The sequence below is a fragment of the Neopsephotus bourkii genome, unplaced genomic scaffold, assembly GCF_033783945.1.
Source record: "Neopsephotus bourkii isolate Nb327-2 ecotype Australia unplaced genomic scaffold, CSIRO-AGI_Nbou_v1 NB_689, whole genome shotgun sequence".
NCBI classification, from domain to species: Eukaryota; Metazoa; Chordata; class Aves; order Psittaciformes; family Psittacidae; genus Neopsephotus; species Neopsephotus bourkii.
Genome location: NW_026901188.1, coordinates 73,040 through 99,100, shown reverse-complemented (window position 1 = coordinate 99,100; position 26,061 = coordinate 73,040). Strand labels below are relative to the sequence as shown.

The 26,061-nt window shown below is 63.2% G+C and overlaps 1 protein-coding gene across 1 annotated transcript; it reads right to left on the bottom strand.

Moving 5' to 3' along the window:
- Positions 1-528: 528 nt before the first annotated feature.
- On the bottom strand, positions 529-25,727 carry B4GALNT4 (beta-1,4-N-acetyl-galactosaminyltransferase 4). The gene is made up of 20 exons (XM_061353598.1): positions 25,489-25,727; positions 16,086-16,192; positions 14,696-14,806; positions 14,020-14,115; positions 13,612-13,702; positions 12,464-12,564; positions 11,703-11,770; positions 11,252-11,330; positions 9,421-9,487; positions 6,691-6,834; positions 5,896-6,005; positions 5,524-5,624; positions 4,877-4,959; positions 3,036-4,287; positions 2,351-2,658; positions 1,951-2,104; positions 1,564-1,636; positions 1,318-1,471; positions 930-1,056; positions 529-758 (listed from the first exon to the last, which is right to left on the bottom strand). The coding sequence occupies exons 1-20, from the start codon at positions 25,637-25,639 to the stop codon at positions 644-646; spliced, it is 3,492 nt and encodes a 1,163-aa protein (XP_061209582.1). The 5' UTR covers positions 25,640-25,727; the 3' UTR covers positions 529-643.
- Positions 25,728-26,061: the final 334 nt, after the last annotated feature.

Sequence of the window (26,061 nt, the reverse complement as noted above, 5' to 3'; positions counted from 1 at the left end):
GGAAGGGCGAGCACCGGCTGCAGGTTCGGGTACCACCTCCAGCATCCCCGGCTGTGGGTCCGGGTACCACCTCCCACCTCCAGCATCCCCGGCTGCGGGTCCGGGTACCACCTCCCACCTCCAGCATCCCCGGCTGTGGGTCCGGGCACCACCTCCCACCTCCAGCATCCCCGGCTGCGGGTCCGGGTATCACCTCCCACCTCCAGCATCCCCGGCTGTGGGTCCGGGTACCACCTCCCACCTCCAGCATCCCCGGCTGTGGGTCCGGGCACCACCTCCCACCTCCAGCATCCCCGGCTGCGGGTCCGGGTACCACCTCCCACCTCCAGCATCCCCGGCTGTGGGTTCGGGTACCGCCTCCCACCTCCAGCATCCCCGGCTGTGGGTCCGGGTACCACCTCCCACCTCCAGCATCCCCGGCGCCGGGATGAGCCGCGGCTCCCTCCCTCCCTCCCACAGCCGGTCCCGGTTAATAACTTCGGTTCCGCCTACGAACTGAGACCCTTGCAAAGACCTCCCCGCTCCCCCCTCCCCGGGACACCCGCGGCGCGCAGCGGGCACCGGCAGCGGCCGGGCTGGGGACGAGCGGGCGCCCATCACCCCCAGGGCGGGCAGCGGGGCGGCGGCGGCTCCGGGCCCGGCTCTAGTCCTTGGGCGCCTTCTTGCTGCGGGCGTTCCACATCCCGCGCTTGGAGTGGTGGTAATGGTAAAAGTTCCTGAGCCGCAAGCGCTCCACCTCCAGCCCGCTCTGCAGGACCCTGCGGCGGGCACAGGCAGCGCTCAGCGGGGCAGGGATGGAGGCAGCATCCCCCCAGGCTGGTGCTGCCCCACTGGAGGGAAGGGACCGCGGGTTCCCATGGGATGTGCCCCCATCTCCAGCCCCCCCCAGGGTCCGGGCTGCTGGGACCCCCCCCCCCCCCCAGTCTCACCTGTCCAGGAGCTCCCAGTCCTCCCCGCCCCAGCGGTCTCTGAACTCCTCCGTGTTCATCCCCCCCACACGGTCAAAGTCCGACTTGTAGATGCCGAAGAGGCCGAAGCCGTTCACCTCCCAGTAGCCTGGATGGGGACAGCAGTGACGGGAGGGGTGCGGGGACCCCCAGATCCGAGGCCATCACCTCTGCACTGCCCCCACTACCCAGGAATGCCCCATCCCAACCCCTTTTCCCATCACTGCCACCTCCCCCAGTGTGCACCGTGGGACAGCCTGGTTTGGGGCTCAAATCCCATCACCGCAGAGCAGAACAAGCACACGGAGCCAAAGGTAACCCAACACACCCTCCAGGGGGAAAGTGGGGTGGCCCAGGGGTCCCCGCTCACCATTGGGCTCCCGGGGGGAGCTGCCGCAGCTCAGGCGCATGACGATGGGCGCGTAGGCCAGCTTCCCCTCCACGCAGTGCTTCCGGATGCTGTCCAGGATGTTGGAGGGGAAGTGGATGTGCAGGTCGCAGAGGAACACGATGCTGTGCCCGTCCTGCGGAGGGGACGGACAGGAGCAGCAGGAGCAGGGTGAAACAGCTCCCGGAGGGAAGCCACGGTCAGGGTTGAATCCTCTGCCCCGCTCACCTCGACCGTGTCCACGCCAGCCTGCAGCCCGGCCGAGCGCTCAAAGTTCCCCGTGCGCCGCAGGTACTGGTACCTGAGCACAGGACAGGGGTGTCAGTGCTGGTGACCAAAGGGACTCAGCCAAGAGGGGGACAGGGCCCTTCCTGAGAGCCTACAACTGATGCCAAGGGTCCCCGCAGGGAGGCAGAGGAGGTTTCTGCACCCCTGACTCCTCATGGAAAGCAAATTTAACCCCCCAAGAAGAGGAGGAAGGGGGCAGGGGACAGCCCCGTGCTGGGGCGGGGAGGAGAAGCAGGTTGAGTGAGCTATGTCCCACCACAGGAAGCCTCCAAACCCCCATTGGCACCCTGGGGGAGCACAGGGGGACGTGGGGCCCGTGGTGGGTACCGGGGCAGATGCGCGTCCTGCAGCGCCTTCTCCACGTCCATGTCCTCGCTGTCAAAGTCCACCAGGATGACGTTGAAGTTGGGGTCCTTTGTGGCCCCGTACAGATGGGCCATGTCCGAGATGAACTGCTGGACCCAGCGGGCTTGGTTCTTCACTGCAAGACATGGCCACAAACAGCCCTTAGGCACACCATGGGGGTCCCAAGAGCACCCCATTGCCCAACCAAACCAACACCCCTTCTGATGGGAAGCGATAACCTCAGCACCCCATTGGAAGCCATAACCTCCTCTTTGGGCCAGCCTGGAGATGCAACCGGGAAGCAGAGGGGTTGCCCTCCTAGAGGATGCTGAGGGCAGGGGGAGCAGCAGAGACCCAAGAGACGCATCCTGCCCTCACCTACCGGGTACCACAAAGTGCACCATCACGTCCTGCTTCCAGCTGAGCCGCAGGGGCCGGCACAGGACGGGTTTTCCATAGAGGATGCTCCAGGTGCTCGGTGGGGGCTCGGTGGCCCCCAGTGCCAGCCCCTCAGGGTTGGCCTCGGCGCTGGCGTCCCGCTTGTCCTGGTGCAGGAGGACGTAGACGTACTCGGAGAGGCGCACCGTGCGCTGCCCGCGCTCCGCCAGCTCCAGCTCCAGCAGGTACCGGTTCCCCCGCGCCGTGTCCCGGCGCTTCTCCACGTTGATGATCCTCAGCAGGGTGTAGATGCTGCGGGGAAGGAGGAGCAGGGATGGGGTCAAACTGAAACGGGAAGTTCAGGTTAGATCTAAGGCAGAAGCTCTTCCCTGTGAGGGTGCTGAGGCGCTGGCACAGGGTGCCCAGAGAAGCTGTGGCTGCCCCATCCCTGGCAGTGCTCAAGGCCAGGTTGGACACAGGGGCTTGGAGCAAGCTGCTCCAGTGGAAGGGGTCCCTGCCCTGGCAGGGGTTGGCGCTGGAGGAGGCTGAGGTCCTTTCCAACCCAAGCCATTCTATGATGCTATGAAAGCACCATCACGAGCTCTGCTCCCCACAGCTCCCTTGCTCAAGGGCCGGCCTGAACCCCCCTCCATGGGTGAACATCCCCCCGCACCCTGCTCCCTCCCTACCCTCCGTTCTTCTCATTGAGCCTCTCCATGTACTGCGCCACCACGTCCACCACCTCGCTCTCGCCCAGCTGCAGGTTGCCCGACACGTTGCACCGGAGGTCGTTCCAGTCGGAGCGCAGCAGCTCGAAGTCCACGGCACTCACGCTGAACGTCCGCTGCCAGTTGATGGAGTCCTCCAGCCAGCCCTGCTGCAGCTCCCCCGCCTCGTAGCTGTACTCGGACACCTCCTCCTCCTCCTCCTCCTCCTCCTGCCCCTTCCCCTCCTGCTGCTGGGACGCGGTTGTTCCTGACCCCTTCAGGAAGGACGTCACCAGCATCGCCCCAGAGGAGTTGTACCCGGGGGTGGCCATAGCCTGGCCCGGGGCAGGGCTTGCATCCTCCTGGCTCTCTCTGCTGAAGAGCCCCTGGGTCCCCAGCGCCAGGAGCCCGGGCAGCGCCCGCCGCTCAGTGCCCGGCCTCGGCTCCCACCTCCGGGCTCCTGCCTGCGGGTTCCTCTGCCTGGCAGCGCCCCTCTCCCTGGAGATGCTGCTCAGCAGCCAGGGGCTGCGGTGCCCAGGCACGGCACGGAGCTTGCTGGAGGCAATGGGATGCTTCTGAGGGGTCCTGGAGCGGAGATGGACTTTCTTGAGAGGCTTTGGGTAAAGGAAGAGGCCAGGGAAGGCCGGCTCCCGGGCCGGGGCTCTGCGCTTGCCCGGCTGCAGCCGGGTCACGTAGACCTTCTCCTGGGGTTTCTGGGCCCTTCTGTCCTCCCTGGGTGCCGCAGCCCCGCTGGGACCCGGCGTCCTGGCTTTGCCACCCAAGATGGGCCCAGCGCGGCGGGCTTGGAGGCTCATGGCCCCGGCACGCTTGGAGGATGCCAGCAGCCCCAGCTCATCCTCCTCGCCCTCGCTGGGGTCCTGGGGCAACCAATGGAGCATCCTCCCATGGACCTGCTCCGGCGCAGGGCCCTCGTCCTCCTCCCCATGGAGCGCCCGGGGGCCGGGCACGGGGCTGGCGCTGGGCTCGTGGGAGCTGCTCCCCCTTCCCGCCTGCCCCGGTGCTCCGGGCATGGCCTCATCCCGGGCCGGGCCCTGCCTGCGCCCGAAGCTGTAATAGTCCAGCTCGGGTCCATAGTCCCTGGTGACCGGCGGCGTCTCCTGCCCTTTGGCTCCGGGTACCCGCAGGAAGCTCCTCTCCTTGGCTCCGGGAGCGGGGTCTGTGGGCTCGGGGCTGTCGGCTCCTTCCTCCTCCTCCTCCTCATCCTCGAGGAAATCTGGGGAGCAAAGGCAGAGATGAACACCCGAGGGTCCCGATGCTCAGCACTGCGCCCGCTGGTGCTGGCCAGAGGCAAGGAGGCAAAGCCTGTCCCAGCAAGAGATGAACCTGCGGGCTGAGGGGCACTGAGGGATGCTCGCCAGGGCTGGCAGCTCCAGGCTCTGCCCATTGACCCCTCCAAACCTTGGCTGCACCTTGGCACTGCTCCCATCCCATCCCAGAGCAGACCCAGGGCAGCAGGGCCGGCTTGAAGAGCCTGGCTCCTGCATGAGCATCCCCACACTGCACCCAGCTGCAGCCGTGTGGAGCCCTCCCTGCTTTCCATGCCACAAGCAGATACATGGATTCAGGAAGCAGCAAGGGCAAATCCCAGCCCTAGCATCCCACTTCCCATATCCCACAGCACTCGTGGCTGAGCCAAGTGGGATGTATGAGCACGGAGCACATGGAACAAGCTGCTCCAAGCAGCCCTGCCCTCCCGGAGGCCAGGCATCGCTGGAGGCATCCCAAGCAGCTGCATCTCCAAGTGGATGGGATGCTGGGCAGGATGCGCTGCTCAGCCCCATCAGCGGGGAGCAGTGACTCACTGTCTGCGTTGAGGAAGAGGAACGGGTGCTGGCGTGGATCCTCCTCCTCTTCATCCATCTTCATGTACTTGTAAAAGCCAAACCTGGAGGCACAGGAGGATGAGGTCCCGGAGATCAGGGAGGAGCGAATGGGAAGGGACACAAGTGAGCTGCTCCATGGGGAACAGCCCTGGCTGCGGATAGGGCACTGGGACATAGCCCGGCTCCAAAGGGAGCTGGGATCCCCAACATCATAGATCATGGAATGGTTGGGGTTGAAGGGACCTTAAAGCCCATCCAGCTCCAACCCCAACCCCTGCCACTGGAGCAGCTTGCTCCAAGCCCCTGTATCCTTGAGCACTGCCAGGGATGGGGCAGCCACAGCTTCTCTGGGCACCCTGTGCCAGCGCCTCAGCACCCTCACAGGGAAGAGCTTCTGCCTACACCCAACCTGAGCTGCCCCTGCTGCAGTTTGAACCCATCACCCCCAGGAGCACGGCCGGGTCTCGGGGTCTGATGTGCCCAAGAGGTGGGAAAGGAGCCGGCCTGGAGGTGGCCCTTCCATGGGGGACGGAGTCTGGGGACACAGGGCCGAGGGGGCCTCATCTCAGCGCTGCTCCTCCACCCAGCCCCACGGAGCAGCCCCATGGAGCAGCCCCAGCACTCACTTCTCCAGGTAGAGGGGGGACTCCCTGTAGAAGCACTTGTTCTCCGTCTCCATGTGGGTGAGGCGCGTGAAGTCGTTGGGGTACACGAACGAGAGGTAGACCTGGGGACGGGAGCACGGCAATGTCATGGCTCAGTCCCAGGGCATGGGGCTGGGGCAGGACCTGAGGCCCCCAGCAGCGAGGTGACCCCAGCACCTCAAGCACCCCATGGGGCTTTGGGCTCAGCCCTTCCAGCTCCAGCAGAGCTGGATCCCCCAGCGAGGGCCGCGTTCCCCTGGGTTTGAATGGGTGAGCAGAGCCTGGCCCGGGCTGGGGGCTTCGCTGTGACCCCCATGGGAGCGTGGCCCCATCCCACCATGGGGAGGCACTCACAAACTGCAGGCCCTGGTAGCGGGCGATGGGGAAGTCCTTCACCACGTAGGTGGGGCTGTAGGCACAGGGCACCAGCACGTTCTCCACGCGGGAGGCCTCGATGGCAGGGGCTGGGGACAAGCAGCAGCAGCTCAGCCCCAGGCCGTCCCCTGCCACCCCTGTATCCCAGTATCCCAGTATGTTAGAGATTGGAAGGGACCTCAGAAGCTCATCCAGTCCAATCCCCCTGCAGAGCAGGAACACCCAGATAAGGTTACACAGGAACGTGTCCAGGCGGGTTTTGAATGGCTCCAGAGAAGGAGACTCCACAACCTCCCTGGGCAGCCTGGTCCAGTGTTCTGTCACCTCACTGAGAAGAAGTTTAAGTGGAACCTCTTGTGTTCCAGTTTGTACCCATTGCCCCTTGTCCTATCATTGTTTGCCACTGAGAAGAGCCTGGCTCCATCCTCGGGACACTCCCCCTTTATATATTTATATACACTAATAAGGTCACCCCTCAGTCTCCTCTTCTCCAAACTATAGAGACCCAGCTCCCTCAGTCTTTCCTCATAAGGGAGATGCTCCACTCCCTTCATCATCTCAGTTGCCCTGCGCTGGACTCTCCAGCAGGTCCCTGTCCTTCTTGAACTGAGGGGCCCAGAACCACACCGCAGCCCAGCCCAGCCCGGCCCCAGCAGAGATGCTCTCCAGCCTCGAGATGGGCAGCAGGGGAGGAGGGATGCTCTGTGCCGGCAGCAGCCAGCTCCTGTCTTTGCCTCCCCCAGAGACCCCCAAGGATCCCATCCCGGCACTTACTGAGGAAGAAGGTGTCCCTGGGGTCAGATCTGAGCATGTCAGCCCCGTGCTCGTCCTGCTGAGCCTCCCAGAGGTAGCTCCCGCTGTGGCTGGCCAAGGTCTGCGGGATGTGCTCCACGTGGTTCATCTTCAGGGAGGATTCATCTGCAGAAGGCAAGGACAGGGGCTGAGCCCCACAGGCACAAACAAGGACAGGGGCTGAGCCCCACAGGCACAAACAAGGACAGGGGCTGAGCCCCACAGGCACAAACAAGGACAGGGGCTGAGCCCCACAGGCACAAACAAGGACAGGGCCTGAGCCCCACAGGCACAAACAAGGACATGGCCTGAGCCCCACAGGCACAAACAAGGACAGGGGCTGAGCCCCACAGGCACAAACAAGGACAGGGGCTGAGCCCCACAGGCACAAACAAGGACAGGGCCTGAGCCCCACAGGCACAAACAGGGACAGGGCCTGAGCCCCACAGGCACAAACAGGGACAGGGCCTGAGCCCCACAGGCACAAACAGGGACAGGGGCTGAGCCCCACAGGCACAAACAGGGACAGGGCCTGAGCCCCACAGGCACAAACAGGGACAGGGCCTGAGCCCCACAGGCACAAACAAGGACAGGGCCTGAGCCCCACAGGCACAAACAAGGACAGGGCCTGAGCCCCACAGGCACAAAGAGAGCTTTGCCCCAGGAGCATCCTCCAAAGCAGCACTTCCCAACCTCTCCATCCCTCCCCGCCAACAGGACTGGAGCAAGCCCAGAGGAGGCCACGAGGATGCTCAGGGGCTGGAGCAGCTCCTGTATGGAGCCAGGCTGAGAACATTGGGGCTGTGCAGCCTGGAGAAGAGAAGGGCATGGAGACCTCAGAGCAGCTTCCAGTGTCTGAAGGGGGCTACAGGGATGCTGGGGAGGGACCCTTCATCAGGGGCTGGGTGATGGGTTCAGACTGAAACAGGGGAGGTTCAGGTTGGAGATAAGGCAGAAGCTCTTCCCTGTGAGGGTGCTGAGGCGCTGGCACAGGGTGCCCAGAGAAGCTGTGGCTGCCCCATCCCTGGCAGTGCTCAAGGCCAGGTTGGACACAGGGGCTTGGAGCAAGCTGCTCCAGTGGAAGGGGTCCCTGCCCTGGCAGGGGTTGGAGCTGGAGGAGCTTTAAGGCCCCTTCAACCCAAACCAGGGGTTCTATGCCTGGATTCTCCCGCTCCCAGGGGAACAAGAGCCGATGCTGCAGGAGGGCAAACCCAGCTCCTCAGGCTCTCCCATGCTCACAGACCCTGTCACTGACCAGCCCAGTGATGGTTGCCATCAGATGATGAGCACCAGAGGACAAGGGTACCGCTGATGTCAGCCCGGCTCTGATGAGGGCATCACTCACCAGGCTCAGGGACAAGGGGAGCTCTAACCCCAAGGAACCCAAGCCCCAGTGCAGGTGACTGCAATAGGAGCTGGTTGTGCCTCTGCTGGGGGCTGAGGTGTCCTCACCATCACCAACCAGCCCCAGCACCTCCCGCAGGGGTCTCTGCCCCACGCTCAGAGCTGCCTGCCCCCAGCACCCAGGGCTGCCCCAGACCAGCCCCCCTGCTGCAGAGCTGGAGGGGAGGAGGCAGCTCCCCAGGCAGCAGCATCCCCCTTCCCCAGCCCCACATCCTGCCTGCGGTGTCTGTTGGGGGCTGAGGTTGGGCTGCAAGCCCTGGGAAAGCCTGGGGAAAGGGAAGGGAGGGGGATGCTCGGGGTGCCATGGTGATGGGCGCCCTTCAAGGGATGTGGCTTCACCCTGGGATGCTGCTGGATTCCAAGGGAGCTGGGAAGCAGGAAAGAGAAGCATAGAGAGGCAGCACTAATGGATAGTGGTTGTGGGGGGATTTATCCACACATCGTCCATCTCATGGGCACCTGCATCAGCACCAGCGATACCCCTCCATCCCTCTTCTCCTCATTGATCCCTGCCTGCTGCCTGTCCCTCCTGCCTTATCGACACCTTCCAGGCCGTGGTTGATGACCAGGCTCCAGCGCACTGAGCACTGGGGCAGGACCCATCCATCACATCCCTCCTCACTGCCAGGGAAGGGGCAGGAAGAGGAAGATCTATAGACTTAATTAAACCTTGCACCATCCATCCCTGCGCTCACGACAGCTCCTTATAACTCAGGGCCAGGCCACGGAGCCAGCTCCCTGTGCTCTCACAGCAGGGATGGGGAGGGAGCACCAGGAGAGCTGCGTTTCTGTGGCGTGCCCATTCTTAGGAGGGTCACAGCATGCTCCTAGCATCATCCCTACCCACTGCAACCGCTTGCTCCCAATGGGGCTGCAGGGAACCTGGAGAGGGGCTGGGGACAAGGGATGTAGGGACAGGGCAAGGGGAATGGCTTGAACCTGCCCGAGGGGAGACTGAGCTGAGCTCTTAGGCAGAAGCTCTTCCCTGTGAGGGTGCTGAGGCGCTGGCACAGGGTGCCCAGAGAAGCTGTGGCTGCCCCATCCCTGGCAGTGCTCAAGGCCAGGTTGGACACAGGGGCTTGGAGCAAGCTGCTCCAGTGGAAGGGGTCCCTGCCCTGGCAGGGGTTGGAGCTGCAGGAGCTTTAAGGTCCCTTCCATCCCAAACCACTCTGGGATTCTAGGATCTGATTTCCCAGGACCTGGTTCCCCCCCCCCACCCGGCTCTGGTTCTGTCTCCCCCCTGCACCAGCACACAGAGCCCCATGAGATGCTGCTGCCGTGGCTGCGGACGGACCCGCTGGCTCTTACCTGTGTACAGGGAGATGGAGGAGGAGTCGATGACTTCGAACTTCAAGCTGGGGAGGAAAACTCGCCACTGGGAGAGAAGAGGAGGGTATGGGGATAAGCAGGAGGGTGCCAGGGGTCAGGGTGACCCTATCATGGGTGCTGCCCTCTCCTCTGCTCCCAGGAACGTGCCTGCACTGATCCCACCGGTCAGAGGCGGCATCAGGAACCTCACGGGAGGCAGCGCAGCCACGGGTCCTGCCTTGCAGGGGGGGATGATGGCAGGCATGGAGCAGGGAGGCCACAGCACCCATGAGGGCCACAGCACCCATGAGGGACACAGCCAGAGCCAAAGGCACCCAAAGCCCCCAGCAGCCTCCTCCACCCCGCAGGGCTGCACCCACACACACACCAAGTATGCACCAGGTCCAGAGGGTCCCTGCAGCCGCCCGCACTCAGCCCATTACGTGCATCTTGAAAGCACTTCAGGAGCCTTTGCCTGGACAAGCCCTGAAATCCTGCAGGAGCCACAGGGTCCTGCTCTGCTCCTGCTCTGTTCCTGCTCTCTCCTGCCCTGCTCCTGCCCTGCTCCTGCTCTCTCCTGCCCTGCTCCTGCTCTGCTCTGCTCCTGCTCTGCTCCTGCCCTGCTCCTGCCCTGCTCCTGCCCTGCTCCTGCTCTGCTCCTGCCCTGCTCCTGCCCTGCTCCTGCTCTGCTCCTGCCCTGCTCCTGCCCTGCTCCTGCCCTGCCCCTGCTCCTGCCCTGCTCCTGCTCTGTTCCTGCCCTGCTCCTGCCCTGCTCCTGCCCTGCTCCTGCCCTGCTCCTGCCCCTGCTCCTGCCCTGCTCCTGCCCCTGCTCCTGCCCTGCTCCTGCTCTGCTCCTGCTCCTGCTCCTGCCCTGCTCCTGCTCTGTTCCTGCTCCTGCTCCTGCCCTGCTCCTGCTCTGTTCCTGCTCCTGCTCCTGCCCCTGCTCCTGCCCTGCTCCTGCCCCTGCTCTGCTCCTGCTCCTGCTCTGTTCCTGCCCTGCTCCTGCCCTGCTCCTGCTCTGCTCCTGCTCTGCTTTTCCTGAACACCTGAGGCTTCCCCCCCGTTTGTTTGCACAGCAGCAACTTGGATCCTGTCAATGGGGGGCTGGAGCCCAGCAAGGGCCAGGCTGGAGCTGAGCAGCAGAGCAGGCAGGAAGGGGCGTCCTCAGCCTCCCGGGTGCGTTGCTGGCACCGGTCTGCCTCCAATGATTGATGATGCTTGGGAGCAAGGAAACCTTTGCAAGGAGCCAACGGCTTCCCCTCCCCAAGGCAGCTCCTGACGCAGGCTCTGGGCTGGGCCAGGGCTCTGCAGGCAAGCCCGGATTTGAAACTCGGGGTGTCTGCAAGGGGGGAAGGAGCGAGGGACCCAGCTCCATCAGCTCTGCCCTCTGACCCGGGGGCAGGCAGCAAGAGGGCTGCTGTGTGCCCACAGTGACCTGGGACCTGCCTGCCCTCATCCAGCACAGCCTGGGGCAATGGGCTCCTCTGAGAGGGACCGTCCACCTCTGCCAGCCCTTGTGCAGGAGGCCAGGGGGAGAGGAGAAGGGACGGTGCTGGAGCCTGGAGCTGAGGGGCTGCTCCATTGGCACCCATTACAGGAGCACGGGGAGGGACAGCGGGGTCTTTCGCCCCAAAAGGCCATTGGAATTAAGGGATTGGGTGAGCACAGAGGAGCCTCCTGTGCCAGGCACCCTGAGCAGGAACAGCCCAGGGAGATGGGAGCTGAGCCCGGGATCAGCACAAAGCGTTCCAGTGCGCATGGGAAGAGCCCTGGCGCTGGCTCCCGATGGGACAGGCCCTGGGAGGAGCACGAGGGGGGAGCATTTACTCACCCCAACTTCCACGTGGTCTGACCCTCGGTCGTCCTGTTTGTGCAGCAGCTCGAAGTAGTAGCGCCTGGAGGACATGAGGCTGCGGAGGGGAGAAGCTGCTTGGAAACCACTGAGTGACAGCGAGGCCATGGGAGCACCCATGGGGCTTGGCAGGGAGGAAACCTTTACAGGGGAGCCCTCCCTGTCCTGCTCACACTAAGGCTGAACCTTGCTGGGGCAAGGAGCCGGCAGCGTGGGGTGGGCACTGCTCCCCCATCCCACAGGAGACCGGGGATCCCCATCCCCACCTCATCGCCTGCAGAGCCTTCAAGCCATGGAGCTGGGGGCACGGTGGGTTCAGCTCCAGCCCTGACCCCTCCTGTCTGTTGGGAAGGGACCACGGGCAGGGTCTAACCCCTGGAGCCCAGCTCCATCCCGCTGGGATGGGCAGCAGGAGCAAGGATGCACTCACCGCAGAGGCTTGGACACTTGGGAGCTGAACTTGGTGAACTCCCCTGGCGCCGTCCACTCGGTGCCCAGCTGGGGAGGGAAGCAGGAGCACGTGAGGCACCTCCAGGACACCATGGACCGAGGGCACAGAGCCCAGGCTCTCATGGGATCTCTCCTCCATCTCCATCGGGCACCACCCTGTGCTGCTCTGCAGGCCAGGGGATACCTCAGGAGCTCTGCCCCAGGGCCTCCCTGTCCCAGGCTGGTGGCATTCGTGTCACAAAAGCTTGTCACCAGCCAACAGGATCCCAAAAAGCTCATGACAGACCATGGGGGGTTCAGTTATAGGAGACAGCACCAAGAAAACCCAGCAGCAAAGCTCAGACCTCCTATTCTGGGGCATAAGCTGGGCTTTGGTAGCTACACCCGGGATGGGACCAAGGGGCTGATGGTCCTTCAGAGATGGGACCAGGCTGAAGAAGCCCAGCAGTTCCTAAGGGGATAAAGCAGCAGGAGCTGCTCTGGCCAAGCCCACACAGACCCCATCCTCTCCCTGCAGGAGCTGCAGCAGCAGCACAGGGACCTGCAGGGGGAGAACCTGCGGTGGCTGAAGAGCAGCCATGGGTTTGAAACACCCTTAACTGAGCACTAGGGATGCCCGGGAGGGCCCCGGGGTGGTTTCAGTGTGCTGGAAGCAAGGCCCTGAGGGAGGAGATGCTCTCGGTGGGAGCGGGAGCATCCCCAGCATGGGGAATGGCAGAGGGTGCAGCGGGACACACGTACCCTGCCCACGAACGCCACCAGCCGGGAGTTGGCCGGGCTGTCATCGGAGCTGAGCCACAGCTCCGAGTTGTCGTCAGATGCCACGGAGAACTGGAAGTCCGCTATGGAGAGAGAAGGGAAAGGTCAGCACAGGGAGATACAGCAGCCCAGGGGCATGGGCTCAGCCCCCGTGCATCGCTGTGAGATGGGGAAGCAGGGATGCAGGGATGCAGGGATGCAGGGATGGATGGATGATGGATGGATGGATGATGGATGGATGGATGGATGGATGGATGGATGATGGATGGATGGATGGATGGATGGATGGATGGATGGATGATGGATGGATGGATAGATGGATGGATGGATGATGGATGGATGGATGGATGGATGGATGGATGGATGGATGGATGATGGATGGATGGATGGATGATGGATGGATGGATGATGGATGGATGGATGGATGGATGGATGATGGATGGATGGATGATGGATGGATGGATGATGGATGGATGGATGGATGGATGATGGATGGATGGATGGATGGATGGATGATGGATGGATGGATGGATGGATGGATGGATGATAAATGGATGGATGGATGGATGGATGGATGGATGGATGGATGATGGATGGATGGATGGATGGATGGATGATAAATGGATGGATGGATGGATGGATGGATGGATGGATGAATGGATGGATGATGGATGGATGGATGATGGATGGATGGATGATGGATGGATGGATGGATGGATGGATGGATGATGGATGGATGGATGGATGGATGGATGATGGATGGATGGATGGATGGATGGATGGATGGATGATAAATGGATGGATGGATGGATGGATGGATGATGAATGGATGGATGATGGATGGATGGATGGATGGATGATAAATGGATGGATGGATGATGGATGGATGATGAATGGAAGGATGTCATGGGGCCACCCAGACCCCACATCTTGGCTCTGTTGTGGATGAGATCAGGGCTTCACCTGCCTCTGAAGCCACAAAGGAAAAAGGTTCAGGACCCTCCTGCCTGAGAGCCAGAGCTTGGGGCTGTCTCCAAGAGCCCTCCTGTCCCCGTGTGGCCCAAGAAGAGGGAAGGAGGCAGCTTCTCCACGTTGCTGCAGGGGAGCCGAGGCCAAGCTCCATCACTCACCATCCTTGAAGGGGTGGATGTAGCCAAAAATCCTCAGCCCGTAGTTCTTCCACTTGGGTGACACCGCCAGCTTCTTCACTGTGGTGCGGGTCTGCAGAGGAGACAGGGACATGAGAGCACGAGCAGCTCAGGCCCAGCCTCATGCTTTGCACCAGCATCACCCAGCCCATCTCCTCCTTGACCCCCCAGGGTCCCATGCCCCTGGCACCAGAGGGGACACGGAGGTCCCATCACCACCCATCTCTCTCCATCCCTGCTCTGCTGGGAACTACCTGCCCCAAACCCAACCCAACCGCCAGCAAGCAAAGGTCTTGAGGAGCAAGCCCAGCGCCAGTGCAGGTCCAGCAGCACCCAGAGGGGACGAGAGGACCCTTCCTCTGAGCCAGCACCGTCACAGCAGGGACTCACGTGGGGAAAGAGTGGGAAATGGAGGTTCTTCCTCAGGTGCCTCACGGCGCCTCCACACCAGTCTTCGAAGACGTGCAGGTTTGCCTTCCCCTTGTACTGCAGGACGAGAGGGAGACCAGCGGAGTCCTCCTCGCATCCCCTCCCCTCCAAGGACAGCGTCAGGGCAGGAGGCTGAGCCCCAGGGGTGTCACCGGCCCGGCCTCAGCTCCCCTGCAGTGACACGGAGCTCCCATCCCTGTGCCAGCCCCAGGGTCACAGCACAGCCCCCAGCAGGTAACCTCCTCCTGGGTCCCAAGTGCACTTGGACAAGGGATGCTGTGTGGACACCAGAAGCCCAGCCCCATCCTTCACCCATCCCCAGCACCCATCCCATTGGCACAGCCAGCACCAGGGGCCAGGCTCTGCGTGGACCCATCCAGAGAAGACTGCAGCAGGGTGTCCCCTTATAGAGCCACACAGAGGATGAGGGGCACACACCCGAGGAGGTGCCCTCATGGGTACCATGACCCCAGGATCATGCAGAGCCCCCAGGATAGGTGATGGAGAGCTAGGAGGAGGATGGATGGAGGTGGCTCTGGAGCCTGGCGTGCTGGGGGGACAGGGGCTGCCCAACAAGGGGCCAGGAGGACCTTCTCCTCCTCCTTCACCTCCCCTTTGCTGCTCCCTGCCCACCTACCTGCTCATTCCAGGGCAAAGGCTGCTTGGTCAGGTTGAGCTTGGGGCGCGCGGTGCCTCGGTTGGACCGGGAGCCTCTGGAAAACCATTCCTCCAAGTCCTGCCCATTGCTCTGCCCAGGAACAGGAGGGAGAGGGGAGAGATGGGGGATGAGGAGCAGCCCCGCAGTGGCTGCAGGACATCTCCCTACAGCACACATCTCATTGGGGATGCGAGCGCTGCCAAACCAAGGGGGGAGCTAAGGTTAAAGGCAAAGGAAAGCAGGGGCAGGAGGAGGCAGGAAACAGCGCAGTGTCCTGGGGAGCAGGGTCAGAATGTTCCAGCTAAACTCCTTTCCCTTTCTGTGCTGAGAGACTGCTCCAGAACAGGGAGTCTTCTGTTCAGCTGGGCTGAGGAGCTACTGGGAAGGAGTGGTTTGGGCTCCATCTCCAAAGGGGCAGAAGCAGTCCCTATGCTCACCCACAGGCGGAGGAAGTGGGATGATTAAAGGGAGTTAAACATCCAGTCCCTTGGGTCTCCTAATTTAAAGGCATCAGGTGAGCATTCACCTGCCCCCAGCTTGCTGAAAGGGTGATGGGTGGCAAGGAAGAGCCCACCCAGAGCATCCTCCTTTCCTCGGGACCTGGCCGGTGGCACAGCCCATGGTGACACCAGCGCTCAGCATTGCCCTCTCTGGGGATGGACCAGGGGGGACAGGGAGATCCCTGGCATCTCTCTCAGGATTCACCATCATCATCATCCCCATGGCCTCAGCTGGGCGAAGAGGGACCGTTCCACCACCCAGACAGCGAAACCCAGGCAGGAACTGTGGCACCCGCAAAGCACTGCCCTTGGGCTGCACTTAGTGCCAAAGACATCACTAGCAAAGAGCCCAATGAGCCATTGGCATCCCGAGGGGAGAGCGCTGCCCTTGGGAAGCAGCGGAATTGTGCCGTGCTCAATGGAAGGCTTCACCCTCCTCCCGGGAGAGCTGAGGGGTGATTCCTGCTGCCGCACTCCTCACCCAGCACCAGCTCGTGCCTTCTCCAGGCACATCAATGTCCTCCTTTGTCTGCCTCTTCCCTAATTTATGAGGAGCTGGGATTGATCAGAGCAGGGTTCTCCTTCCTCACCCATCACCCTGCTCCCCAGCCAGGCACAAGCAGCCTCTTCCCCTGTCTCTCACCCAGCCTGAAGCTGGTTCTGCTTCTGGCACAGCTCACACAGGAGGGAAGTGCCGGAAGCTGCTGCGGACTCCTCCCGCAGGAGCACATTGACAGGGCGGGATGCGCGGGGCACCGCACTGGGAGCTCCAGCGGCGCCTCGGGGATGCTCCAACGCGTGCGGAGGCTGCGCCCGCCCCGGCCCTGCAGCGACCCCCGGGGCCCTCCCGCCCCGGCTCCCCCCGTTACCGCCGGCTCCTCCTCGCGGCTCTCGCTGGAGTCCTCGGCGGTCCCGCGCCGCGCCGCTGCCGGCGGCCCCCGGGCCGGGTCCGTCACCTCCGGCGGCCTCTCGCCATCTGCGGGGAACGGGACGGGACGGGGTGAGAGCGGCTCCGAGGGCTCCCCCCGGGGCACCCCCCCGAGAGCGGCTCCGAGGGCTCCCCCCGGGGCTCCCCCCGAGAGCGGCTCCGAGGGCTCCCACCGGGGCTCCCACCGAGAGCGGCTCCGAGGGCTCCCCCCGGGGCTCCCACCGAGAGCGGCTCCGAGGGCTCCCCCCGGGGGCACCCCCCCGAGAGCGGCTCCGAAGGCTCCCCCCGGGGCACCCCTCGAGAGCGGCTCCGAGGGCTCCCCCCGGGGGCACCCCCCCGAGAGCGGCTCCGAGGGCTCCCCCGGGGCACCCCCGAGAGCGGCTCCGAGGGCTCCCCCCGGGGCTCCCACCGAGAGCGGCTCCGAGGGCTCCCCCCGGGGCACCCCCCGAGAGCGGCTCCGAGGGCTCCCCCCGGGGCACCCCCCCAAGGGAAGGGCAGGCGCTGCCACCGCCGCGAGGGGGGGAACCTGGCCCCCATCTGCACCAAGCAGCCTGCGGGGCTCAGCGGCACCGGGTTTAACGGCACCCCCCCTGCCCAGCTCTCGGCCTTCACGCAAGCCACGGCCGGATGAGCTCCTGTGGGATCGCCCCCTCCTCCATCCTCAGGGATGCATCCTCCTGGAGCATCCCACACTGCCCTGAAGACACCGGCTCCCAGTACCCCCCCCCCCCGATATATTGCCCCCAAGCCCATCTTCCCACCCCAACACCATCGTGAAGAACTCATTAACAGCCCCATCGCATCACCTCTGTTACCGTGTGCTGCCTTATTCCCAGCCTACAGATCCCCCCCTCCAGAACCCATCACTTTCGGTCTGCAGAGCGGGTGCCTCTGAACCCTTCAGACAGGCACCCCAACCCTGGGGGCATGGAGGGGGTTCGCAGCTCTGGCACCCAGCTCAGAGTTTCAAACCAGCACCAAGGGATGATGAATGTGATGCTGAGTTCAGTGTCCAAGAGCCACCACCGCAAACACCCATGGGTCCCCCCAAGACCCAGCCACCCCCTTATCACAATAGAGGGGAGCCCCAGACACAACAAGCAGTGGTGCAGCGCTGTCCCCTGGCCATGGGCATCACCAAAACCCTCCCAAGGCTATGGCCAGCTGCCCCCCATCCCTCCACAGCCCCTTTCCACCCACAGGCAAGTCCGGGGGGGCTCCAACCGCCACCGAATGGAACAGCCCCGGTGGCTGCTGCCGTGGGAGCTGTTGGGTGCCTTCAGACCCCCCAGCCCAGCGAGGAGGGGCTCGCGGTGCCCCATGACACGCTCCGGTGCCATTAGTATTCCAGCGGCAGCACAGGCGCCGTCTCCTTGGAGATAGCAGCACAAATCCCATCCCCTCCCCTCCCGAGGACAGGAAACCCAGCTCTAAGGCCCCTTCTTCTGCTCTCAGCCATTCTTCAGCCCTGGCAGCTCCCTGACTCCCTCCTCCCCTCACCCATCTTCATCCCATCCCTCCTCCCCTGCCCATCTCCATCCCTGCATCCCATGGAGGACGATGTGGAGCACTACAGGGAGCAGTGGGACTGGATCCAGTACTCGTCTCCTCTGCTCTCAAGGACCCCCATCACCCTTAGGGATGTTCAGCAGCAGGAATGAAGCTGATCCTCCCTGTACCGAGGCCACAGATGGTGCTGCTCTGGCCCAGAGCACTGGGAACAGTGTGATTCCCCACTCCCCATGCTCATCTGTGGATTAATCACAGCAGTGAGGAGGAGCTGAATGATCCCAAGGGACCTGCTAAGGGATGGACGCAGCAGCTGGATCTGCAGTACCCACAAAGGGTCTCTCTCCTGGCCTTGGGGCAGATGAACCTGTCTCCCATGGGATGTGCCAGCTCAGCATCCGTTTGTGATGCCATCTGGGGGAGCCACACTGCAAGTCCCACCCCCAGGATGAACTAACCCCAACATGGATTCTGCTGCCAAGCCCAGGTCCTGGTGAGCAAACCTGAGCCAGCAGCATCCCAGGCCGCATCCTCAGGGATGGGGTGAACACAGTCACTCCCCTCTGGGTACCACACCGGGTTTGGCACTGGGTAAATAAGAGATTTGATACAAGGTGGAGGAAAGGGAGAGAAACCATTCCCTGCAGCACCATCCATCCTTGGAGGGTCCCAGGACCCAAAGCCATGATCTCCTGCTCACCTTCCATCTTCACCCCCCAGCTCCATCCTCAGCAGGACGCTCAAGCAGCTCCTCTCAGCCACTAAGGGAGCAGAACAAGGCTTGTGCTCCCTGCCCGGGTTTGTGTCCAAGTTAAACAGCACCGCTGCTCTGATGGGGTTTGAGTAGCTCAGGCTCAAAGCCCGAGGGCCCTCAGTGAAACCCTCTCTTCTCCAGGTGGGGAGGGAAGCCCTCGCTCCGAGAGGTGCCGCATCCCACAGGGAGCGAAAGCACCAGCCAGGCCCCAGGAAAAGGCTTCCAGGCTCTGCACTGAGCTTGTTCCCTGCTATTTAAACGCTGGATGGGAAGGCCAAGGGCAGCCCTAACCAAACGCCCAAGTGCTGATGAGCCTGTGTGGGAACTGGGAATGAACGCCCTTGGGAAGGGGAGGAGAGGGCACCGGGTACCACTGAGCATCTCTTTGCTCCTCCCTTCCAAAGCGTAGAGACCCTTTGGTTTGAAGCTCACGAGAGGAGCAGGTCAAGGGCCATGAGAAGAGGAGAAAGCAGCACCAGGAGGAAGGGGTTTGGCTTCCCCCGGCTTTGTTCTCTCTTTGCATCCCCCCCAGCACCGCGTGGCTGCTCCCCAGCATCCCCCAGCCACACAAGGACCCGCAGCCAGCACCGTGCAACAACCAATCCAGCGATAAAACTGCCTCTTGTCCTCTCAGAGGGAGCACAAAGGCCACACAAAGGCAGGCAGCGGGGGGAGAGAGGATGGGGGAAGGTCTGGAGGATGAGCGAGGGACCCATTTGCGCCAGGACGGCATCACCCGGAGGGATGCTGCATGGGGATGCTGCATGGGGATGCATTAAGAGCTCTTCCCAGCGAGCACGGAGCGATGCTGATGCTGTCAGAGCCGGGAGCAGGGGCAGGAGCTGCACACGCCATGGAACCAGCCAGCTCTGAGTCACAGCAGCCTCCAGACAGCGAGCCAGGGCCAGGAGCAGTGCTCGGGATGGGTGCAAGAGACCAAGGACCGACCCCATCACACAGCACAGAGCCCAGGGGAGAAGGGTTTCCCCTTCCCCTATGGCAGCCACATCCCTCATGCCCTGGGGAGCACAGAGCCCCTTTCACAGAGGCTCCTGCCCCAGCTCCCTGCAGCTCTCCCCCGAACACTGCCCCTTTCTTCCCTTGCCTTTTGGAGCCGGGAGCTCTCCGGCAGCTTCCTGGACGCTTCCCAAAGCCTCCAGCGCGGCTGGAGCTGCCCCTGGCGTCCTCCTGCAGCTCCCCCCGTGCTCACTGCTCTGCTCTCAGCACCCGTACCCAGAGCCTGAGCTGCCCTGGCACGGGGGAGAGGAGCTCACAGGAGCACGGAGCCCAGCCAGGCCGAGGGCAAGGTCCTGCTCCTGCATCGGGGTCATCCCAGCTGGGGGAGATGGGATGAAGCCCGAGGAGCAGCTCCCCATGACCCAGCTTCAGTGAGTGCTTGAGCCCAGACCCCCCCCCCCGTGTGCTGGGTGCACCCCCAGAGCGTGAGCAGCAGCTCCGGGAGGGGATCCTGCCCCTCTGCTGCGGGAATGGGAGAACCCCCCCCTGCAGCCCTGATCCAGCTCTGGGGCAGTAACAGCGCTGCCCGCCAGGAGAACCCCAGGATGCTCCCGCTCCGCAGCCCCGGGACATGGCCCAGGGACAGCAGTGACACGGATGGGGCCGAGGTGAATGGGGCTCGCTGCCATCACAGGGATGCTGGGGATGCATCAGGTGGAGGAGTGAGGGATTTTACTCCTGTCTACCCCAAACCAATTCATTTCAAGCTCTTTACCCTGCCCGGGATGTCCCTCTCGGGTGCAGCAATGGAAATCGATGCCGGAGCACTCAGGGCTGACAGTGGAGCTGCCATGAGAGCGCTCGAGCTGACAAACAGCCAGGAGAGGCAGCCCTGGTGTCCCCATGCTGTCCATGACACTGGGCTCAGGGTCCCAGGTCCTTCCTATGCACCAACAGCAACCGGATCCTCCCGGCTGACCCCAGCTCACACCTCACTTAGCACCCTCTGCCCTCCAGGCACCACCAGCACCAAAGGAGCCGGAGCAGCTCCAGCGGGACCACACACTCACCATGGAATCCCAGAGTGGTTTGTGCTGGAAGAGACCTCAAAGCTCCTCCAGCTCCAACCCCTGCCAGGGCAGGGACCCCTTCCACTGGAGCAGCTTGCTCCAAGCCCCTGTGTCCAACCTGGCCTTGAGCACTGCCAGGGATGGGGCAGCCACAGCTTCTCTGGGCACCCTGTGCCAGCGCCTCAGCACCCTCACAGGGAAGAGCTTCTGCCTAAGAGCTCAGCTCAGTCTCCCCTCGGGCAGGTTCAAGCCATTCCCCTTGGCCTGGCCCTACAGGCCCTTGTCCCAAGCCCCTCTCCAGGTTCCCTGCAGCCCCTTTAGGCACTGGAGCTGCTCTCAGGTCTCCCCTTCAGGAGCCTTCTCTCCTCCAGGCTGCCCCAGCCCAGCTCTCACCACTCCATCACCACCACGCTCCCTCAATTGCTCTTTGATGCCGGAGCCAGCAGCACAGGATGGGGCTGTGACTGCAGCCACGCAGCTGGCACTGGCTCGGGATGCGCTCACATCCCTTTGGACACCAGCAGCGAGCAAATACCGCACCACATCAGATCCCTCGGGATCCGTGCCGGATGAGTGGGTGATGGGTCCTTTGATACCACCTCAACCCCATCACAGCACAGCCAGGCCAGAGGAACATGGTGCAGCCAGAGGACCCGTCACCACAGCGCTTGGCCAGCCGGGCCTTCCAAAGGCCCCTTTTCCATATGGATCTGCCTTCTTCCTAGGCACAGAGGAGGCGACAGTGACCCTGGCTCGCTGCAGAGCATCGACAGCTCCACAGTTAAAGGAGGCTTCAAACGCAGCCCCAGGAGGAGGAAAACAGCACAGAATTAACTGACAGCAAAGGCCCACATGAAAGGGGACAGCAGATGTGTTTTATCGCTTGTTTTATGTCTTTTCATGTTCTTAAAAGGCTTTAAGCTGCCAGGACTTGAAGAGCCTCTGTGGCTGAGAAGCGATGAAGGGACAGAGCTCTGCTCTCCCTTCCTGCTGTCACCAAGGCCCAGCGGGACCCGTGGACATGTCCCACATGGGCACACGTGCCAAAAGCATCCCCAATTCCAGAGGCTTCTGCAGGGACCGGAGCAGCAATCGCACCCACAGCATCATCCTTCCCCTGGGGAGGGACCATGCAGCTCCCAGCAGGACAAAGCAAAGGGTGAAGCATCCCTGGGAAAGCTGCATCCCTGCTCCTGCCCTTCATGCTCAGGATGAATCCCCAGGGATCTGCCCCCACCCTCGGCCACCCCAACCTCGGATGTTTTGGGCAGGACCCAAATCCCTTTCCCTGGTTACGAGGGGAGATCTGAGCTCCCCCCACACCCTGTGTGCAGGAGGATGGGCTCCAGCACTGAGCACAGCTGGGGTCCCCACACTGCCACTCCAGGTAGCTATGGGCAGAGCAGAGAAGGGACCAGGAGCAGGCACCCTGCCCCATCCCACCCTGGGGTGCTCACAGCAGCAGCAGGAGGGCAGCTCAGGATAAACCACCCCACACAACCCACTTGATTTCAGTTCACTTTACCAAGCCCTGGAGCCCCCCACATCTCCCCCAGCTTCAAAGGACTTTTTGGGGACCCCCCACAACTGCCAAGGGACCAGGTCTGGGGGAGGTTCAAAGCCTCTTGTGCCTCTTAGGAGCCAAATCGGTGCCTTTGAACCACCCACGACAGGCGTGTGCCAAATTTTTCTCATACTTCTCCCCCATCACCTGCCAAAGAGCCCCAAGACACCCCCAGCCCCCCCCCCCCAGCCGAAAGATGGGGCTCATTCCTCCATCCATCCATCCATCCATCCATCCATCCATCCATCCATTCCTCCATCCATCCATTCCTCCATCCATTCCTCCATCCATCCATTCCTCCATCCATCCATTCCTCCATCCATCCATTCCTCCATCCATCCATTCCTCCATCCATCCATTCATCCAACTGCTTCCCATCTGCTCGTGCTTGGCAGGGCCAGCGCAGTGACAAAGAGCACAGATGGAGGAAGGGTCCTGGTGACACCAAACCAGCCCCTTCCCCTGGCCCCAAACCCTCCTTTTGGGCAGCTTTCAGCTCCAAACCCTCCCTTCCCCGGCACCGAGGGGGTGTCCATCCAGGGAACGCTGCCTTAACAAGCAGGGATAGGAGAATGGGCGATGCCAAGAGCAAGGAAGCAGCACCAGCTCCTCACAAACCCCGCTGCCCTTCCTCTTCAAAGGGCTCTTTCTCATCCTCTCCCCCCCTGCTGCCTGCATCCCTGACAAAAGGGATGGAGCCCGCGGCGGCCGCAGCGCTTCAGCCTCCCAGTTAAAACCCGATCCTCAGAGCCGCTGCCCAGAGGGGCCGCGCTATCCCGGACGCTGCTGTGCTCATCCCAAACCTCCTCCCGGCTTGCGAGAGCCCCAAGGCCGATTCCCCAGGGAGGGATGGGAAGGACGAGGCTCTGCAGGCTGAGCCGAACAAAGAGCATCCAACCACCACAGCCCCGGCTCAGCGCGGGTTTGGGACTCGCTGGATCCCATGCACAGAGGCTCCTCTCCAGGCTGAATCCACGAGGATGCACAGAGCCAGCTCCAGGCGGTATCAAGAGGCCCACATGGGTTTTCCTCCCCAGGTGGCCCTGCTTCAGCCATGAATTAGCTTCGGCATCCTCTGGGATGCATCCTGTGCTCATCCAGTCCTAAACGACCCCAGAACCCAGCCCTCAGCACCACCAATATCCCACTTGCCCCAGTGGGACGGGTGCAGGAGCAGGACCAGCCCCTGCCGAGAGCCATCTGAGGGTTTCACTGGCATTTTTCCCCCTTTCTCCCCACCTGGCACACCAACATTCCCACCCCATCGCCTCAGAGTGTTTCCAGCCGGGAGAGCACCGTAATGGCCTCATTATTCCAGATGAGGAATCTGTGTGCTCAATTAGGCAGAGAAGGGTAATTATCTACTTGTAGAAGATGAGGAGAGGGGGGAGTTTCCCAGGGCACCAGCAGTCCCCAAATGCTCTGGCGCCATGTGGGGCTGCTATGGGGCAAGGGGACACTGGTACCCCAAATAATAGCACCCCATCTTCACTGTGCTCCCCCAGACCCCACTGCCGGGTCCCCATCTGCTGGTGACACTTCATCTAATGAGTAATTAACCTCTGTGTGATGAGGCCTCAGCAGCAGGTTCTGGCTCATGGAGGCCAAAAATCCAACCCCAATCTCCGAATCTCAGGCACCTTCTGGTGCACAGGCCCCTGGGGGATGCTGAAGAGCCCAGCACCCTCTCCAGATCCAGGGATGAGCACCCTACCCCATCCCTATGGGATCTGGGACCAGGACACACCAGAGCTCCCCACAACAGGTCCCAGATGGGGCGAGATGCCATGGATTGGGAAGGAAGAGGAAGGAGACACAGGAGCCAGGAGGGCAGAGTGACCCCCCCCATCCTCCCACTTGCTCACCCAGGGATACCCACTAAGCGCAGGGGAGCATCATGTACTGGGATGCAGCAGCAGGACCAGGGTCCATCTACGTGTGACCAAACCCCTTCCCCAGCCTCCACCCATCCCATCCCCTTCCACCAGCCCCTCTCCATCACTGCACTCCCAAAAGCCTCCGTGGGACCTGAACCCTGTCTTTGCCCCACGCTCCCAGGGCTTTCAGCACCCCAGTGCAAGCAGCAGCATCTCCCTGCGCACGGAAAGGCAGGACCCAGCCCAGGCGAGGTCCAGCTTCCCCTGCAGAAGCCGCAGCAGCCGCACAGCCCCCTTGGAGCATCCCGCGGGACAGGCTGCGATGCCGCGCACGTAGGGAGGAGGTGAGGGAGGGCAGGAACAGGGCCCAGCACCTCACCCCCCCCGGGCAGGCAGCGGCGCACGCAGGCACCGCGCCGAGCATCCTCCCGTGCCAGGAAATCCTGCGGTGCCGTCTCCCCCTGCCCGAGGCCGCCGGAGCCGAAAGAGGAAGAGCTCGGCCCTGCCTCAACCGGGATAACCCGGGATGACCCAGGATAACCCCGGGCAGCCGCTTTGCGGTCAGACCGCTGCTACTTGTGGCTTTGCCATGGGGCTCGACCCTGCAGCGGGGAAGGGGAAGCAGCGGCGCAGCCTCCCCGCACCCCTCCTCTGCTGGGACGGATGCAGGGTCCCTGCTGCTCCCATCGGCGCTATCCCCATTTCCCCGTAAGGCCCCAGAATCTGCAGGATCATACTGCCGCTCCGGTGGGAAACTTCGGGTTTCCCAACCTCCAGGGCTGCGCCGAGCGCCCAGGGAAGCCATTCCCCGCCATTCCCTGCCTAAATAAGCACCAATTCCTTCCTATCTTTTTAGGACAAGCCCCACAAGTGCAGCCCGAGCAGAACCGCTGCAGCTCAAGTTGCACACACCAAATATTCCATGGAGTTTCACGTCCCCTCCAAGCAGCCCAATGAGGTCTGCAAAGGTAAAACTGGGAGCAATTCACCACAAAGCGGAACCGCAGGGCACCAGCACCTGCCCCTCGGAGCATCCCGGATCGCATCCCGGGTGTCCAGAGGGTCGGAGCAGGAAGGGGGTTATTTGGATAGGGAAGCACAAGCTGAGAGACTGCTGGGCAAGGATGGGCGGGTTGGGTTTGCCCCTTCCAGGCAGCGACAGTGGCTATAAATGGCCTCTTTGTCATCGCAGCCAAGCGGCGGGCGGAAAAACGAGGACGGGGCCGCTCGAGAGAAAGGATGAACACCCCCCCCCCAAGGCTGTCTGGGGACCACCCTGGGTGTCCCTGGATCCCCCCCGATCCCAAAGGCACAAGGGCAGAGCACGAGGTGCCCGCGGTGGGGTCCTGCTCTCCCCAGACCCACCCGGGTGATGCGGGATGGACCCGCCCTGCGAGGAGGGGTTTCACCTTGGGGGGGGGTCCCACCTTGGGGGCGCTGGGTGAGAGCGGAACCGGGGGGGTTCAGGGAGCCCAGCGCCGTGGGGGGCATCCCCCGCTCTTTGAGGGGGACCCCAAACCGCACCGAGAGCTCGCACCGAGGGGTGATGGGGATCGGGGAGTGCCCCCCGCCGTTAAAGGGAGGGTCGACCGCCTCGCCCCCCCCCCCGTTACCTCTGCCGTAGGCGAAGGGGAGGCGCAGGGCGCGGCCCTGGCGCACCAGGCTGATGTGGAGGTAGGTGAACCAGACGGCGAAGGTGAGCAGCACCAGCAGCAGCAGCAGCTTCAGCTGCTTCCGGAGCTTCTTCACCGGGAGCCGCGGCATCCTGCCGCCCGCATCGCCGCCGCCGCCGGCCTAGCCGCGGCCCATCGAGCCCCCCGCCCGCCCAGCCCGCTCGTTCCGGGCCGGCCGCGACGGCAGCGGGGCGGCTCGGCGCGGTGGCCCCCGACCGCCCGGGGCATCGCCGCCGGCCCGTGGCGCCGGTACCGCGGGTGGGGAATGAATGAGCGGGCCCGGGCGGGGCGCGGGTGGTGCGGACCGGGACCGCCCCAATGCCGCCGCAGCCACGCCCCCTCGGCCCGAGCGACGGCACCGCCGGCCAATTGCGGGGCGCCCAGCTCGGGATCGCAGCCAATGGGAGCCCCTAGGGGGAGGAGCCCGCAGAGCGCCGCGCGTCTCCACGCCAACGGGCCGGCATCCCTGCGAGGCGCCGCGGGCGAGGCCATGTGGGGCGCGGGGGGGTTTGG